The sequence below is a fragment of the Balaenoptera physalus genome (genome assembly GCF_965194825.1).
Source record: "Balaenoptera physalus genome assembly, chromosome: 3".
NCBI lineage: Eukaryota > Metazoa > Chordata > Mammalia > Artiodactyla > Balaenopteridae > Balaenoptera > Balaenoptera physalus.
In genome coordinates, this window is record NC_138890.1 from 124,190,211 (window position 1) to 124,208,771 (window position 18,561).

The window sequence follows — 18,561 nt, forward strand, 5'->3', positions numbered from 1 at the left end:
TAGCATTTCAGGACTTTAGTGGTCATACCACATACAGTATCATAATTTTATGAATTTGTCCTTTGCCTTTTTAACTTTACCATCTTTTATTTATTAGTATGAGGAAAATAAAATTTATTCCAAAGGGGCAACTACATCTCTCTCTCTCTGTCCCGTCTTGTCCCCAAACATGTTTAGATAACTTCCACTCTCAGCTGGAGAGCCCCCCTAAGCAAAAGGACTGCTTTCCGGGGGCCAGTCATAGCCTAGTTTATAAGTCAACACCACCTGAAAGCCTATCGTGTGACAGTTTCCACAAGACTATAACAGAGGTAGGGCTTAAACACTCATCCTTTCACCCCATCATCTTCTATATCTCGAACACATCTTCCTACAGATCCTCCTCAAAATCTGTGAAAGGAGCTCAAAGTCAAAATTCATTCTACTTTCTGACTTTCATCTCTCTTTTCACCTTTACATTCTTGTACAATCAAGCATGTACTTCCCACACTCTAGCCACACACTAGAAATTCTCCCATCTCTCACCCCTGCCAAAGTCTTGCTCATCTTTCAACATCATGAGCAAGTGGCTCCTTCAATATCTCCCAAACTTTCCTGATTGGAATTAACCCTTCTCTCCGTTGCACCATCTTAGATAGAATTCAAACAAACAAGCAAAAAACACACAAAGCAGTCTTCATTGCATAGTTTTTGTAATATGGTTCTACCATCCTTCTAAGTAGTTCTTGAGGCCAAGAGTCTCATCTCTTGAATCTTCATTGTCCCAACAATGGTTCTGGATGAAAAGATAAGTTATATCGACACCATTGGCAGGTAAAACTTTAGATAAACTCTTGCCCAAGTTACAAGAGGAGACATGTTCTAGACGGCTCAGAGCAGCATTGTTTGTGCTAGCTAATATATACAATAGATAAGTTCAACTTTAGGGAGAAAAATGCTGAATAGTTTTGACGCACTTTAGGACATGAGACCCCAAAATATGGCGCACTGGCACACTGGCTATTTTAAGGTGAAGGGATTTGAGAAACAGCATGTGCAGGAAGGGCCTTCTGACCTGCCCCGTAAGCAGGTCATAAAACCTTCTTGTGAGAGGCACCTTCCCTATACTTGGAGAAAAGAAGCCTTCTTATCTCTGAAGACAAGGGACACAGAAGAATCTGAACAAACAGTCCTTGCTAACTTTCCCGCAGTTTACTACAACTAGCTCACCTTTGTCCTATACGTCTTTGCACAACTCCCCTCTCTTCACCAAACTACTGTAAAAACAATCCGATTTAACCGTTCCTTTGGGTTTTCATTTCCTCATGAATGCTCCCATGTTCCGTAAAACGTATGTTAAATAAATGTGTATGCTTTTCCTTTGTTAATCTGTCTCTGGTTACTGGGTCCCCAGTGGAGAAGTTAGAAGGGGAGAGGGAAAAGATATTTTTCCTCCCTTACAGTTCTTGACACTAATCCTCTTCATGTGAACTGTCATGGCCACGTTTCCCAAAGGAAATCCTAACATGGAAGCGTGACTTGCATCATCCACAAATTCAGATGTGGAGAAAAAAAAAAACTGGAATAGGACCCCATATAAAAAGGATTTCTCCCTTTCAGATCCAAGCGCTCAAAGAGAGGATAAGGTTTGGGCTGACTGATGAGAAAGAACAACTTAGTGACAAAGCTACAGGGAAACCAAGATAACAAGGTGGGGAGACGCATCTAAATTTCAAAATGCCTGTATTTTAAAAACTAGCAAGAGGAAGTAAAACAGAACTCGAGAAAAGGTATTTCATTACCTGCATGAGCAGAGAGAGGTGAGTGAGGCCGTGGCAGTGCTGGGGGCTGCCCATTACCAATCAAGCTCTTCCGGTTGCTGGTTCGGCAACTGTCCAAAGGAAAGGAAAACCACTTTTAAAAGCAATAATAATAATAACGTTCAAGTATGTTCAAAGTAGACATAGCTTAGGTTGAACAATCTATCCGTGCATGCTACTTCTAAAATTTTTGCAAGTCAACATGTACTCACTAATATTTGAAGGGCGGCTGTTTCCTGAATATTAGAAAATATAATGTATTCATATCATATATAACACCATCAATATTCCTCACCACCAAGTTGTCATCAAATGTCTTCTTTTGGCTCTTGACTGCAAATATGTGATATGCCATACACACAAGTGATAAATTAAGGATTCAAATCAGCAAACCACAGGTAGCATCTTTGTTGACATGAAATTTCTAATACAAAATTACATGCAATGAAGAACAATGACATTAATCTTACAATGATGCACTAATTAAAAATCTAATTATTTAGGCAAATTTCATAGCTGTGCCTTTTGTCAATAGAACAGCCAATGCCTAAGATAAATGTATTTCACTACTCATTCATTTTTCATCTTCATACTGCATTCAAACTCCTTATTAAGGTAAATATTTTGGAATCATAAAAACAGATTCCAGTTTGTATTAAAATAACAACGAAGGCCTTTTCTCACAGGCACACTACCTACTGTTTTTTATTCTGGTACCCAGTGAGTAGAAATAAATTGCTACATATGGGCACAGGGTAACTATTTTTTCCTGTTTCTGCTACTAGAAAGTTAAAAAATAGCTAATATGATTGCAAAGTAACTTTCACAAGCCTCAAAGAATAACATAAATGCAAAACTGGTTGATGATGAAGTGGATGTTATCTTACTTTCATTTGCTTTTCTTCAGTACTGACTGGTACTTCACAATCAGTATAGTGGTTAGAAAAGGATAATACAAACCAGCAGGTTACCTCATTGAATTCACCTATAATAAGGTTCAGGGCACTATGATTCCATCCTCCTACACTTGGTGCCCTTATCCACCATTAAAGATTTATTGTAATGTCTTCTTAATTCAGAATATACCTGTTACAGCATTCTTGAAACAGGAATTTTCACCTAACTTCTAAATAACATATAGTGGACATAATTGAGAATTTGTATAAAATATTTGAAAGGAACATTTCTAAATATGATTCAAACAACACATTTCAAAGCCAAACCAAATTTCTTTCTCCAATATTGACTTGGGAACTAATCCTCTCTCTTAGATGTTTGCTGCTTATTATCATTTGTCAACATTCCCATATTTATAATTTCTTAAGGTCAGGCTGCATCATTTTATTTTCCTTACTGGAGCAATCAACACCCCCTAGCATTATCTGTGAGTTTAATTAAGATCATGTTTACTCAGCCTTAAAGAAGTTGTTGAATAAGAATAGACCCTGATAATTATGAAGATGGAATGTGGTATTATCAACTCATCTATCAAGAACCATTATTTGGCCTATTAAATTCATAACCGTTAAGTCAGATCGTGTGATTATTTTTTTAAAAAAATATTATACAATGTATTTAGTGTTAATTCAAATTAATGTCTCTTTTAATTTTAATATAGGAATATTAAATATATCAACTTGTTGACATTAATAAGAGAAATTATAAATGACAGATTTATATCCTGGAACTCTCAGCAAAGTTATTTGCTAATTTGAACAAGTTAATTGTAATACAGCTTAGCTTACACAAAAATGGCTATTTGTATTATTTTTTACATTTAGTATTTGATCTAAATCATTTATGAAAATTTCCTATTGACATTCATTTATTAATTTTTATATATATAAATCAAATAAATAAGAAATATATATCAATAGAAACAGTAACCTAATGAATATCTTACATAAGAATTTCAGTGAAATATGCTGGCAAAGCTAAAATTTAGAAAATATTTCTTAAAAACATTTTAATTGAATTTTCCTAAGAAACAAATAGAATGACTAGTACATTACCACAACAAGTCAAATAAGTAGCCAATAATTTGTATTTAAAACAAAGAAAAACACAAACAAAAAATTCTCACAATTGTATCAGTTATTTAAAGTCTACCGAAAAAAAAAGGGTGGAAAAGTACTGATGTGATTAAAAAAATGTGATTAAAAAAAAAAAAAAAAAAAAAGAAACGTGGGAATAAAACTTGATGGAATCTGCTTGGCCAATATAAAAATATAACAATGTAAAACATAAAAACAAGAACAAAGTTTATATTACATTCATCCCATGTTTGCCCACCATCTAAAAAGATTTGTAAACTTTACAAACTGATGATTATGAATGTAATTAATGATGAAAGAAAACATAGGATTCTTTATCTAATAATATAAAAGTAGGTTAGAAGAAGTTAAAAACAAGTTGCCTCAGAATTTGAACAGTTCACCATAATTAAGGTACTGGTATTATGTTACACAAATCCTTAAATAATCGGAGGGATATCTTATTGACAAATGTGATGAACAATCAAAACTGAAAGTGTCTTCTCTAACTTCTATGTGGCTCTTTAGCCTGAAGCTAGTGAGAGTAGTAAAATTTTTGAATCTCTCAAAGTCAAACAGGAAGCTTTTAAACATGAAATGTTCCTCAGCATGGCAAAGCCAGACTTTACAAAATACAGACCAAGACAGAGATTTACATATGTACACAAATCTCTACACTCCGAAGTAGGGTCTTGGCCTCTCAAAGGAACTTATTTGTTGCTAACATTCTTAAGGGTAAAGGGGCATATTTTTTTTTTTTACTGTATTTAACCTTAAAATACCTAGATCTTGATATATATATTAATACTTTAAAAATACTGGGACCCTATTGAGATATTCTGTATATAACTTTTCAAAGTTGGAGGGGAGGGGTGGCCATCCAATCTGACTATCACCTACTTCTGGTATCCCTGACAGTCACTTAATCTTATTGTTCTAGGTACCTGATTCCCAATAAATGAATTAAAATCTGCATTTAACCCCACAACAAGAGAACTCCTAATGGGCAGGACCTGTGAGTATTTACTACCTAGACTGCCACAGCACCTGGCACTGCCGGCGTTAATAATGACACTGGTGTAAAATGCTGAGCTGACCTCTGTTGTCATTATTTACTCATCCAGGTATCACACTCTCTTCTGCTGATGAAAGGAGAAGCTCATGAATAGCAGGTGTGAGGAGGCTCCTGCGGTGCTGGCGACCACACCATACTCATTTAACCCATAAAGTGATAAAATAGCAGAAACATCACCACCTGAGCAAACTCAAGGTCCCTTTTCTTTCACCAGCATAACGAAGTTGAATCACCCTTGCTTTTTCTCAAGCCATGTTACCCAAGGAAAAAAACAAGTGCCATCCTACCAGGTAAAATAGGAACATCATTTCTACTCTAGCAAGAATCTCTTGTTGAAAACTTATCCTCTTCTAACCATTTGAGCTTGTAAAGAGTTATCTCTAGTTCAGCCCTAGGAACCTTAAAGGTATTTGATTGCAAAAGTGAAACTAAAGAACTGTTATGAATTCAAGTTCCAGCTATCCATCCCCAAAATGCAATCTTTCTGCTTCACTCTTTAAGAAGAAATGGAAGCCATCCACCCTGCCCGTGCTTGCTTCTGAAAGCTGAAGCCAGGAACAACCATTGCCCACAAAGCACCTGCTCCTCTTCAGGCCACCCAGCTGAAAAAACACATGGGGACACAGCCTATGATGACATGCTCAGTCTGTTCTCTCAGTTGGCAAGGTGACACAATGGCACAGATTCTTTACTTGGAAAATCTGAATTTAGCCCAAGAAGATAGCCATATATAACGTGAGACAGAGGCAAAGGTAAACGATGGATTAGAACAGGGGCTGATGGTGCTAAGTGAGCTTTCCTTGTTACCTCATTCCTTTGGTTCCTGCCTAGAAAGATCCACCTACCAACAAAAAACACACACACAAACACATACACATACACACACACACACACACACACACACACACACACACACAGAGTACAATAAGTACTGCTGACTGTGGACCTGGGATCTGAGAAGAATGGGAGGGTGAAAGGCAATGACAGTACTTCTGAGTCAGTAGGACTGTCTGGCCCCTGCGGGCCGGGAGGTGAGGCAGGTGGGGACAGAACCCTCTGTGAGAAGAACGTCACAGTTGGAATGGGCACTCGGTTGGAGACGCTTTAGCACAACAGGAAACCACCACTGGGAAGTGTTTTATTTGCTGGCGTGGTGTTTTGGCTCAGACAGGGGACCTGGGATCACACAGGGTGCCGCTCTGCTCCCTGAGTTCACTGTTCCCGCTCACCAAAGCAGTTTCACAAGCAGCTTCCCCATCTCCTAACGATTGCCAAGAGCACCTTCCATTTGTCAGGAGCATAAAGAGACAGATCACGCATGTCATCGTGTAAATCAGGCCTGATCAGAGTGAGGGACAAAGGAACGCGGGCCACTAGCTGAGGGAGGGGAGGGGAAGGTGGTGTATGGATTTTTGGTCCAAAGCGCCCATATTCTATTTCTGCCTAGATCGTTCTTATGCTCAGAGCTCCGTATGAAGGGCGTGGCGGGACCTGTAAAAGTCTCACAGCTGGATCTGTCACATCTCTCCTGGCAGAAGAACCTGTTAATTATCCTCTACCAGGTCTGTAAAAGCTGTGAGGCCCACCAGGCTGTGGCTTTCTGCAACTGTTCTGAGAAGCTGAAATGCAGCTTAATTTTAAATTACAATCATTTGGGGACATGAATACTGATATGTCTGATCGTGGTAGGACAAGCTGAGAAAGAGAAACCCAAACAGGCAGTAATTTCTAACAGTCACAGCCGACTTGAAAGGTCAACACTCAGTACGACATATGACTGACCACAATTGAGGGGCAGTGAACTGCCTAAGAAGAGCTCCAGGAATTCTGAAAAGCTAGCCTATAATTTATTAATTCATCTTGATGAAAAATTTGATAAATCTGCACAGGAGGCCAATTATAGACCATAGCTTTACTGAATGTGAACATCTGCTAACTATTTCCTGATACCTTAATAGAATCTGAACACTGAATATTCCTTGAACAAAGAGGAAGGCAGAAGTGGAAGAAACTGGGCATGAACAGGAGGCAGAAATTGTCTAGCTAATGTGGTATTGCTGAAAACATGTTATAAAACAGGCAGGCTTCTGTTTCCTTATCTTTACAATGAAGGGGTTAGACCAGATTAGAGGAGTTATTAACTATTTTTGTTTGGTTTATGAAATTTTAAAAATATAGAAAATATAGAAAAATAATCAAACAATTCCCACCATGTGAAATGAACAATGGTATCATTTTCTGATGTGTATTCTCAATCTTTAGTATATATATGTCCTTTCAGTGGCTGGGAAGGCTTTGTGCAGTGAACCTCCTGGGGATTATCTGGTTCTATAAGGGTGTACACCTTTCACTGTCTTTCTAGTGACTAGGCTACTTTAAACGCTGTAGGGGTTGCAGTTAAGTTGGAGAAAACTAGTAGTAATACAAGTGATTCTTGTCCATAATAATGTAAATGAATTTTGTCTTGTGCAAATACAGTTAATATCCACCCACAGAGAGATGACCCCAAACATTTAATATCATTCTCCTATGAGATATTAACTGGTTTTGTATCTATTAGCAAATTTTATTTCATCATTTCTGATTATATGTATATAATATATACATTTATATATATTTTAATATATTTATATATTTTATGTATATATATGGTTTTCAAAATCTCTTACTGTTGTCCTCATTAATAAGTTAAATAAAATCTCTGACACATATTTATTTTATATTTGTATGACAGTCATGTTTTTGACTTTTTGGATAAATTGCACTTTAGCACACACTATATATTATAGATATTCTGTAACTTACTTTTTTTTTCACTCAACATTATATTTTTGAGATTTAACCATGGCAACATAAATATGGGTTTAATTCATGCCTTTTTTAGATTATTCATTTGAAGCAAATTTTAGGATTATTAAATGCACTAAAATTATGTATATCATGGACATTTCTTTTTTCTTTGTGCAACATTAAATATCTAGGCCTCTGTGTATTTGCAAATCTGATTGTAAAAGCCTTGGAAAGTATCTTCGAGACTGAATTTGAAAGAAAAATTATATCATGCAACATAAAGCAAGTCTTCCTTACAATTTTCTTTGGACACTTCTCCAAATCCTTAATTCCTTCAGATGCTGCCTTGCCCTTCTCTCCATGTCTGTCTTCATAGTATTGTCTTCTGCAGAAATAACTTTTTTGTCTTTCACATGTAAATCAATCTACCCTTCCTCTGGGGCTCTTGTCTACAGCTCTACCCCTTTTCCTGTAGAGCACAACGAGGCCACAGCTGGTAGCTGGCTGGATAAGCTTTAGTGCCCCTTAGAAGGCAACAGGAAGCAAAGCATTAATATTCCTGTCCGTGACATACTGTTATTTAGGTGAGGTTATGACACTGCCGATGTCTTCCCTATCGCCCATGAAATCAGGGCTCCCCCCCAAGGTTCCACTGATTCATTCAACAAATTACTTTTCGAGTTCCTAATACATGCTAGGTACTACTCTAAACAAATATCCCTGCTGTCCTCTAGAGACCTGTATTCTAGAGAAGGAAGCAGATAATAAACATAATAAACTAGTAAGATAGTATGGGAGATGGTGATGACCTCTGTAGTACGAGGGATGGCGATGGAGAACAATGACGCAGAGGGTAGGACACGGAGCACGGATGTGGGAAATCACGATCTTAGACGGTTAGGGAAAGCCGCATGGGGCGGGGGAGGGGCGGGGGGCGGTGTCTGAGTAAGATGGGAGGATGAGGGAGTGAACATTCAGGAAGAGCAAAGGCCCTGGTCAGGAGTGCTCCAGGACCAGCAGGCAGGCCAGCGTGCGGGAGGGGAGCCGGCCAGAGGCGAACAGCCAAGAGGACAGTGGACAGAGCCCGGGGCCACCTCTGGGGCAGGTGCAGGCCACAGCACGGAGACTGGTTTTACTCTGGGTGAAAAGGGAAGCTGTTGGAAGGTTTTAAACACCATCTGAGTTTTGGTTTAAGAGAATCATTCTGGCTGCTAGATTGCAATAACCAAAGGAGGAGGGAGAAAGGCCAGTTAGGGAGCTAAGCGGACGGGCACGCCTAGTACACCCCATCTCCTGTGACTCAACTTCAAAACACAGCATTTTATTTTAAAAACTCATGCCAAAATCGCCCCCAAGATTCAATGCAGGTATGAGAGCAGTCCATGCTCTTTTGTACAGCCTCTGAAACACTGGAGAAAGAGCAGGTAGCTAGAACTGTGGTGACTGCCAAGCAGAGAGCTTCAGCCCTCTGCACGTGGGCATCAAGGCAATGACCTAGTTTATCGTCATCCGGGGCATATTATTGTGAATGCTTCGTATTGATACTATCGGCTTGATACTTGAACTTAACTTTTCCGTTAGTAGAAAAACTCCTTTTAAAAGGCATTAATTATAATGGAAATGAATGACTGCTCATACTGCTTTCACCTAGGAGCAAAAAAATTAGGCTAGTTACATGCCTAGAGGAAGGTATAGGTCTCCAAGCTTTCAAAAATTCTGACGAAAATATATATATTACTGTATACAGTACTTCCTGTAAATATATCTAATCCATTAAGATAAGCCCTTGGTGAGGTCTAGCCCAATTTTCTGTCTTTGTACAGGAAGAGAGAGATGGCTGAACATACAGATATTGGCAAGATGCTATTCAATGTAAAAAACATTTATGGGCAAGTACGATGGGCAATAAGAAAATGAAGAAAACACTCTCAAAGTGTTTAAAGTATAAAAGAGGAGCTAAGAATGATTCACAGATAACTGTATTCTAAGGCAGAATCTGGCAGAGTTGTACAAACAAAAATGTGTTGCTATCTAAAGTATGAGATAAAATCCCAATCAGCTTTGAAACGTATTTTCATAACTAATAAGCACTGGAATTTTATAGTATATGCTAAGTATGACAAGTTGCCCCTCCATTTCATAGGTCTTCCCTAAACAACCCCTTAATCTTGGTGATCTGCCTGACACAGAAACTTTTTTTAAACCTATTTCGTCTCAGTTATTCCACTTGTGGCTATTTCAAAGTGAGATACATGAACACAGCTATCTCTATGTGGCTCACATGGTGAGCCCTGATGTCATACGTGAGCATGTGACTGATGGGGGGCTGACGTGCACCATGTTGCACCAGAGTGACCCTGGCAAGCAGAGCATCCACTCTGTGGTCACGCATTCATTCAGTAAACATAACCAGGGATTCCACCTGGAGCTTACCATCTAGGATAGGGCATAAGATCCTTGAGGTCGAAGATTATATTTTCTATCATAGTGAATCTCTTTGGATACCCAGAAAAATACAGAAAATACAAATGACTTGAATAGAGATTCAGTAAATATTTTTGAATAACTAACTAAATATGGTTCCTACCATTAAGGAGTTTCTAATTTAACTTGGAGGACAAACACAGTCTAATCTACAAGACTAAACTGATCTAAGATGATATTATAGTCTAATTCTACTAGCTTGATCAAGGCCGTGTATAACTGAGAAAACACAAAGAGCTGACAGGTTTATATGATGTGAAATATCTTAATGAGAAAACCTACATACATGTCATTCTGAATAAAATTACAATGAGAAATCAGAGGAATTAAAAGAGGGGCATATCACAATGGTCAAAGTCAAGCAGGAGCTGCTAATAATATGGGATTTATAGCAGCAGAGTTAAGTCCAACTGCTGAAAATGTCAGAAGTAAAAAGTAATTAAAGTGAGAAGGCTCTCAATACCTGTTAATTTTTTTTAGTGCAATTTATCTGCAACATGCATTATGGGACATACCTAGCCTGCACATCCCCCAAGAATCCTAAGACATCAGGGCAGGTCATTTGTTTGAATGAAGACACTTAAGGGCTGGAACAGTCAATGATGAGATGAATTCTGGACTTTTGACTAGTCACGCAGAGCATAATAGCTCAAACCTCACACCAAAGACACGTAATAAAGATTGTTTGTACTTGAGATGAGGGTGTGGAGAAAGTGCTGCAAAGGTAAGGTCATTAACTCTGATCCAAGAGTTGAAGGGCATGTACTGTAACTTGGCAAACTGCTTCAAAGGCTGATTTGGCCAAACATTGCATGGAGTCATTCAAAAATATGGTCTAATCTGTCCTGCAAGGCTAAGAGCTGTTATTACCTGGCTGGGCTGACCTCTGGCTGGGCTATCAAAGTGGCAATGAGTCAGCTGAGGGAGGGACCAAGGTGGTGGCCCCAATTTTATAACTGGCTAAAGGGTTTTAAAAACAAACACCTATGAGACTGACACACAAGCCTTTGGTTGTTCTCAGGGCAGCTGTAGACAGTGACCAAAGATAAGTCTACAGACATGTTTGAGAGTTAAGGAAAAATAAACAAAATACAAACTAATGTTCTTCTAAACCTCTACTTTACAAGTGTGTTTGTGTTTTGGGGGTTGGGGGATGTGTGTGACATTTTTTTTTAAAACTTCCATGTTTCATACTCAATATGGAGAAAAGTCACAACTTGATACATTTTTTTTTTTGAGTAGAAGAAAACCAAGTTCAAAGTCCAACTACAAAAATTACCTTTAATGAATTTAATTTAATAGCATTGGATTTTTCCCAGTTGGCCAGTGTTATGCAAAGAAATCTTTCCAAAAAAACTAAGTGGTGGCGGCATCAAACCAGAGCAAACGTAACAGCTTAAATCTAATGTTCCACTCCGCCTTTCTAGAAATACTATAATAAAACTGTACGATTAACTTCTTTCCCCTGTACCTAGTACCTCCTGCTTTATTGCTTTAAAGAAATGGCCATCAACTTTATAAAGCTGGATTGGAAGATTTTCTTACATTCAAATCTTATTTGAACAAATATATATAACAGCTGAACTGATATAATATTGTTTTACCCACTCTGGGCTTCTCCATACAGAAATTAAATCTCAGTTTAACTTGCTACACCTAGAAACATTTAATTTGGTGGATATGTTTTACTGTAGTAGGGTAATTTATCTATAAAGCTAAACACGACCCATACGAATCAAAAGCTCCGCTCCCTCTTTCTGGTTCACAGGATTCTGGGGCCGCTCCAATCTGACCCACAAAAAGGGAGGGGGAGCTGACTTCCGTAACCACCGGATCTCCTTTGATGACACTCAACAGAAATTTATGTCAAGCCCGGGATGAACAGCATGACTATTTAACGCCCTCCCAACTCGAAAGCATTTTGCATTCACAGCAATTTGGCATAATGCTTTGCCCACAAATGACCTGTCTCTGATTCCCGGGCCTCCACAGTCAGAAGACAAACAGACACACATGGAAAGCCCACATCCGAGCTCCACTTCGTGCTTTTCTGTGAGGAAAAGTCACGTGGCAAAAAGCCATCCTCTTTCTGGTATGTTTTGTTGCTAGCTGCGCCCAATTCAGAATCTTGCAAAATGACATTCTGCTAATGACAGGAATGTCAAAGCTGTGATAATGGGCACAAGTAGAAGAAAATGTTTCCTAAATGGAGAAATAACAGGAAAATTGCCAAATGGATATTAAAATGAGTTGTGTGTTCCTCCCATACTTAAGCACTTAGTCCCCTACTATTTGTGTCCAACGTGAAAGGGAAGCAGACCTCTAAGGAGGGAAGAATAGCCCACCTAGGTGAAAAGCACAGAAGAAACAAGACGTTGAAGGACTGTTTTCCCTTAATTAACTGACAGATGTCTTTTCTCTTCCTCATTTGCATCCACTGATGTTTTCTTAGTCAGTCTCTCATTTGGCAATGATGAAATTGGCCACAAGGAACCAATTCTGTTTCTGAAGACAGGAGGGCTGGGGTGATACCAGAAGATGCTGCTCTTTAAATTGCTCAGTATTCAGTCTGGGTAATGAATGCTCCTTGCTCTTGCCATTTGTGGGCTGAGCCACAGAATTTTAGCTCGGGAAGATGAAGTAATGACTGCCAAGGCAGCACCACCAGCTAGTGGCAAATAGGGCTTAGGAAGGGAGGTCATGTGGGCTCCCACAACCAGGGCACATTCGAGGTTAGAAATATCTGCATTAGACAGAGAAATACATTTAACTACATCTTATATGAATGTATTATACATTCCACAAGGGAAAAGGTAGTTCTGTTTTAGATTTCACTGACTGGCTATTTCTTAGGAGAGTACAGTTACAAAATACAAGGACTTGCCATTGGCACACCTGGCTTCAAATTCCAATCCCCTTAAGCCTCAATTTACTGATCTGTAGAATAGGAATAAGAATATGAACTACCTTGGAGGGCGAAGTACAGGTGAAATGAGATAATGCATGCGAAGAAATTATCACAATGCTTGGCACAGTAAGTGCTTCATAAATATTAGCTGTCAGAAGACAACATTTTGGTCTTTCTTTCTTGCATACATTCTTTCATGCATATATGTCTTCCTATTTAGAATGTTACACTAAGGCTTTCCCTCAAGGATCCTGGAACAAGAAGCACAAGATTGCCCATAGAATTAACTTCTAAAATCAAAACAATGAATTATGCAAGAGCTAAAGAGGCTGGTTCTAAGGCAGCAGACTTGACAGTAAATGTAAATATTAACACAGTTACAGAAGGAGTATAACAATAAGTAGGGCAATTGGTTGGCTTCAGAAACAGAGAAAAACAAATGCTGCAGAACCACAAGTTCAAGTGTTCATCCAAGGGCTTCAAATTGGCATCCTCAAGGTGAAGGACATGCAAGGGACTGCACCCAACACAGACGTCAAAGTTTCAGATCAACTGTCAAAACCATGTGCATCTGTCCACCTTTGCCCAATGCTGTGGATCATTTAAGCCATCTAATAAGTCTTGCTCTGCTACCATATTCCCTAAGCCACCTTCTGACTACTTCATGGAGAGGTCTGCCCAAATGTGAATAACAAGAACAACAATAATGACAACTGCTAACTTTGACTGTTTTTTAATACACGCCAAGCAAGGGTTTAATTTGCATGAGAATCCCAAGGTAAGACTTATTTTTATCCACATCTTATAGATGTGAAAACTGAAGACCTGAGAAATTCAGAAACCTAAGATCACACAGCTAGTAAGTTGTAGAACTGGAATCCAAACCCAGGCAGCATGCCTTCAGAGCTTGTGCTTTTAACCATTTTGTTAAAATGTCTATAAGGCAGAGAATAAGAACTTTGAAGAGTCTAAGCCCCATACTGATTATTTTTCCTCCCTGTAAATTAATGTCTCAGCATTCTGGCCCTGTACGTAAATCAGTGAGCTTGCTAGCTACAGACCCATGCCTAAGAGAAAGGGCTGCTCTTCGGATACCAGCCAAACTGGATTTCTGAGTCTGTAAGCCTGGCAGTCACATACAGGAGGTAGGTCAAGTTAACAAGCTTCACACTCAGATTGTGAGGTTTTTCTAGAAGCAGCAAGCCTGACCCAGGCAGACAGACACCACAGTGTCACCAAGTGGGGCATGCTTTTTATCCGGTGATATACTTGTACACACAGTTATCAGGCTTACAGACAGACAGGTAAGATGCCACGATTTGGACATTCCTTCCTCCACAGTGTATTCTTGAGGATCCAAAGGCAGATGACCCAGCACTTGGATCATACATTTCAAGCAGGCACTTCCTCCTTATCCAGCTGCCCAAACCAGCTGGTCTAGTCAGACACAAGTAGGAAAGAGACTTGTGTTTAAGCATGTGTGATTCAGATTCTTTTAGCCCACTGTTTCTTAATAAGATTTTAAAATAAATCCAAATCTCTGGATCATATCCCCCTTAACATGGCTTTTTTTTTTTTTTTTTTTTTTTGCTTTTTGATATCTAGATATCTGACTTAGAGAACACAGAAATCAGATATGTGGTGTGAAGCCTCTTTGTATGTTCTACTGGTTTTAGAGAAAAGGAGGACACTGTAATATGCATTAGGAAGTGAATCTGGCCAGCAGAAAATCTAAAACATATATGTTGACCGTATTGAGACAAGCTTTTTTTTTAAAGAATTATTTACAAATGATATATCTCAAATGATATACAAATGATATATCTCAAAATACAACAAACTCGACATTATAAAATCTATGTATTTACAACTTCTATAAACTTGTGACCCCAAGATTCTTCTCTTGTACTTATTCTTTCAGGATGTCAATCTTTTAGTCTGGTATCTCCCCCCATTTTTTTTTTAAATTGAAGTATAGTTGATTTACAATGCTGTGTTAGTTTCAGGTGTACAGCAAAGTGATATATATATATATTCTTTTTCAGATTCTTTTCCCTTATAGGTTATTAAGATATTGACTATAGTTCCCTGTGCTATACAATAGGTCCTCGTTGTTTATTTATTTTATATATAGTACTGTGTATCTGTTAATCCCAAACTCCTAGTTGCATCTTCCCGCATTCTTGCCTCCCAAAGACCTCCCAGACTCTAAGAGAGCATGTATGAGAATGTGTCTGTGGAAAGAGGTTTCACTGAATTGTGTGAATTACATTAAAACTATGGCAGGAGTTCAGACAAGGCAGAGTGCCAGGAAAGCGTCAGTTCCTAAGGAAAAGTTTAATGCTGGCTTCACTCACCTTCAAATCACCAGCCTGCCTCTTATGGGCATGGCCACCTATTTCTCACAGGGCCTGCCCTGTGTTCAAAGAGGTGACCTCATTCGTCCTAGCCTGGAATCTGGCCCTTAATGAGTAAGTACCCTGAGCCCCAGAACAACACAGGCACTCCGCCTCTTCACCATATTCACCGGGCATCCTACCTCAACTCATACTGCATTCCCTGCATCTACTCAGAGAGCTCCTCTTCGTTGTGTTCCTGGATTCCTGTTTACTAAAGTTATGGAATTCCTGACCTTCACACGAAAACATTTCTAAGTAGAAATTCAAAGGTATAGAGAGGTGGCACCCTACTGTGTAAAATTTCTATATCCAAAAGGATCCAGAGTAACTCGCCCCATGAAATTAAATTGCATATCATGACTAGAATTAAGACACTTAATTTACTGAAAACAAACCAACTGACACTATGAAAGAAACGAATGTGAACTCTTCCACTGGCAACTTTTGCTTTTCTTTTTTCTAAACAGACCCTAAATCCTATTGAAAGAGCAAAATACATATGAAAACAACAATGCAGCTAAACCATCATGAAAATAAAATCTGTCAATAGCTACCAAGTGAGTCATTCTTTTGGCTTTGTGGTCACATCATATTTTCATTCACAGTATAATCATAAAATTGTAGGGTTTGCTTATATAACAAAGAGTGTTTTCTGCCTGGGTCTTCAGATATTAGCTACACTGACTATTTAGTACAGGAGGCCCCAAAGTTTCTGAACTCACAAAGTTATATGGTAAAAAGCAAAAACACTTTGTGCTATTAGCCAATCTGCCTCAAGGACAGTGCATCAAAACTGTGATGCTATGTTCTTCAAATCACAAAAACTGTTTTTCATTTTACTTAAAAAAAAATCACACAAACACTTTAGTTATGCATTTTGCATCTGAAAGCATCAATATTCTAAAATAATGTATAAGACAGCCGATGAGTGGTAAGCAATAGGTCGTATCATCTTTCTACAAACTGGGGACTAGCACCTGGTGATCAACAATTTCTCAAGACAAAGTCACCTCCTTCCCCTCCTCCAACAATACCATCATGAACTTGGTTTTCTTGTTTTATCTCAACTTGTTTTCCTGATGTGCAGCTTGATTACCCCACCAAAACCCCCCAGCAGTTTTTAAAGAGTGTCTCTGCCCCAGGCAGAGGGAAGACAGTTACCAGGACCCCAAAGAAGATGTGCTTATGAGTTTGCAATCAGGAAATCTGGGGAGGGAGACATTTCCCTAAGTTTTTAAATAGCTCCATTGTTTAGTTTTAGACGACACTGCATATTTGAGAGGGAAAAAAAAAGGCCTACCCAAGGTTTAACAGAAACTAGGCAGTCATGCTTAAAAAAATAAAAAAGAGTGAAGACCAAAATGAAATAAACATATAATCCCCTAAATTAGAAATGCAACTGTCAAAGCTTTCAATATCCGGGTAGGCAAATTGTTCCTATCTTAGGCAGGTGAAGACATTTTTCTCAAGTAAGTACTATAGAGAGTAAAGATTATTAATGTGGGAATATTTTTATCCTTGAGAAATAGGAAATAGGAAATAACTGGGTAGGGGAGGTCCCAGGAAGATTATGTAATGTGTCCATAATACATTGTTAAACTAAAATATATAATTCCATTTATTAAAAAATTTTAGATTATTTTATTACAGTAAATACCAGCAGAACCAATAATTAATATTTGTGTTCTAGTTGGAAAAAAAAAATACTGGCAATGAGTCTGGCCCCAAAGTTAGGAAGAATTAATGGTATATTACTTATAAATAACTCTATCTCCCAAATCCTCCTGGCCCTCATCGTCACAGCCTTGCTTCAGAGATTAGTCATTTTTCAACTGTTAAAACTTCCGTTCAGAAACGGAACTTTGATTCGTTTCTCACCTCTTCCTGTAACATGATTTTTACCTCAACAAGATTAACCTCTAACTCAACTATGTGAAAGAGTTAATCAATTTGTAAAGAGATGAAGAGAACTACTTCCCTACTCTTTTAAAAATGTTTTTTAAAAATTGATAAGACTCAGGAATAGAAATAGGGTTGGCCGCTTTTCTTAGGATAGTTCATTTTTGGGTCATTCTGTCCTCCAAATGCTTTTTAGGTACTCAATGAAATATGTATTTTAAAAGATCTATCCCACAATAAGGACCTACTTCTGCCTGGGTCACACTAGCCTGACATCGAACGACAAAAAAGTCCAGAACTGAGGGAAGAAAAGGTGGCCCAAAGAGGGCCAAGGACTGAGGCTGACAGAAAACTGTCTTTTTGCCTGAGAACCGCAGAGCTTGAACCTGCAACAAAGGCTCTCCGCTCGCCCACCCACTTCTGTCTTCTCTTAAGATCACTAACCACCACCTAGAATTAACTGCCTCCTCTCTGTGAAGTTTTTTTGTTTCTAATCAAGCCAATGGACCGCCACCCCTCTCCCACCCCATACACACATCCCTTTTTTTTACCTTTTTCTGAGACGGCAGCGAACAAAGGATGATGTAGAACAAATAAATGATCAGTGTTGCTCTCTTAAAAACCCTGAATGAAGTAGTTAAATAAGCTACGCTACAATCACAAGATGGGATATTTTTCCCAAAATGCTTACTTACAATGGTGAAAAGCGTAGAGTCCAAAGCTTGATATCAAACATGCTTGAAAATACATAGAATGCAAAGAAACTGGACTGGAAGGAAATGTACATAAACAATAACAATGATTACTTCTCAGTGGCAGGAATATGGGAAAATGTGTGTATGCTTGTGCTTCAGTTTACAAAAAAATTAACTATGAATCCTGCAACCTCTTAATCTGGAATAATGTGTGTGTGTTATAAAGAAAAACAGAAGCCTTCTAAAAATACTGCTGGGGGGCTTCCCTCGTGGCACAGTGGTTAAGAATCCGCCTGCCAATGCAGCGGACACTGGTTCGAGCCCTGGTCGGGGACAATCCCACATGCTGCAGAGCAACTAAGCCCGTGCACCACAACTACTGAGCCCACGCTCTAGAACCCGTGAGCCACAACTACTGAGCCTGCGTGCTGCAACTAATGAAGCCCATGCATCTAGAGCCCGTGCTCCACAACAAGAGA

The 18,561-nt window shown here is 38.7% G+C and overlaps 1 protein-coding gene across 15 annotated transcripts in view; it reads right to left on the bottom strand.

The window, feature by feature from the left end:
• MAST4 (microtubule associated serine/threonine kinase family member 4) overlaps positions 1-18,561 on the bottom strand; it is a 562,656-nt gene that overhangs the window by 119,390 nt on the left and 424,705 nt on the right. For all 15 annotated transcript variants that reach the window (XM_082457027.1, XM_082457026.1, XM_082457025.1 and 12 more), the window contains one exon: positions 1,782-1,870. In XM_082457027.1, coding sequence (XP_082313153.1) covers positions 1,782-1,870 — 89 coding nt within the window. The remainder of the gene's footprint in view (positions 1-1,781; positions 1,871-18,561) is intronic.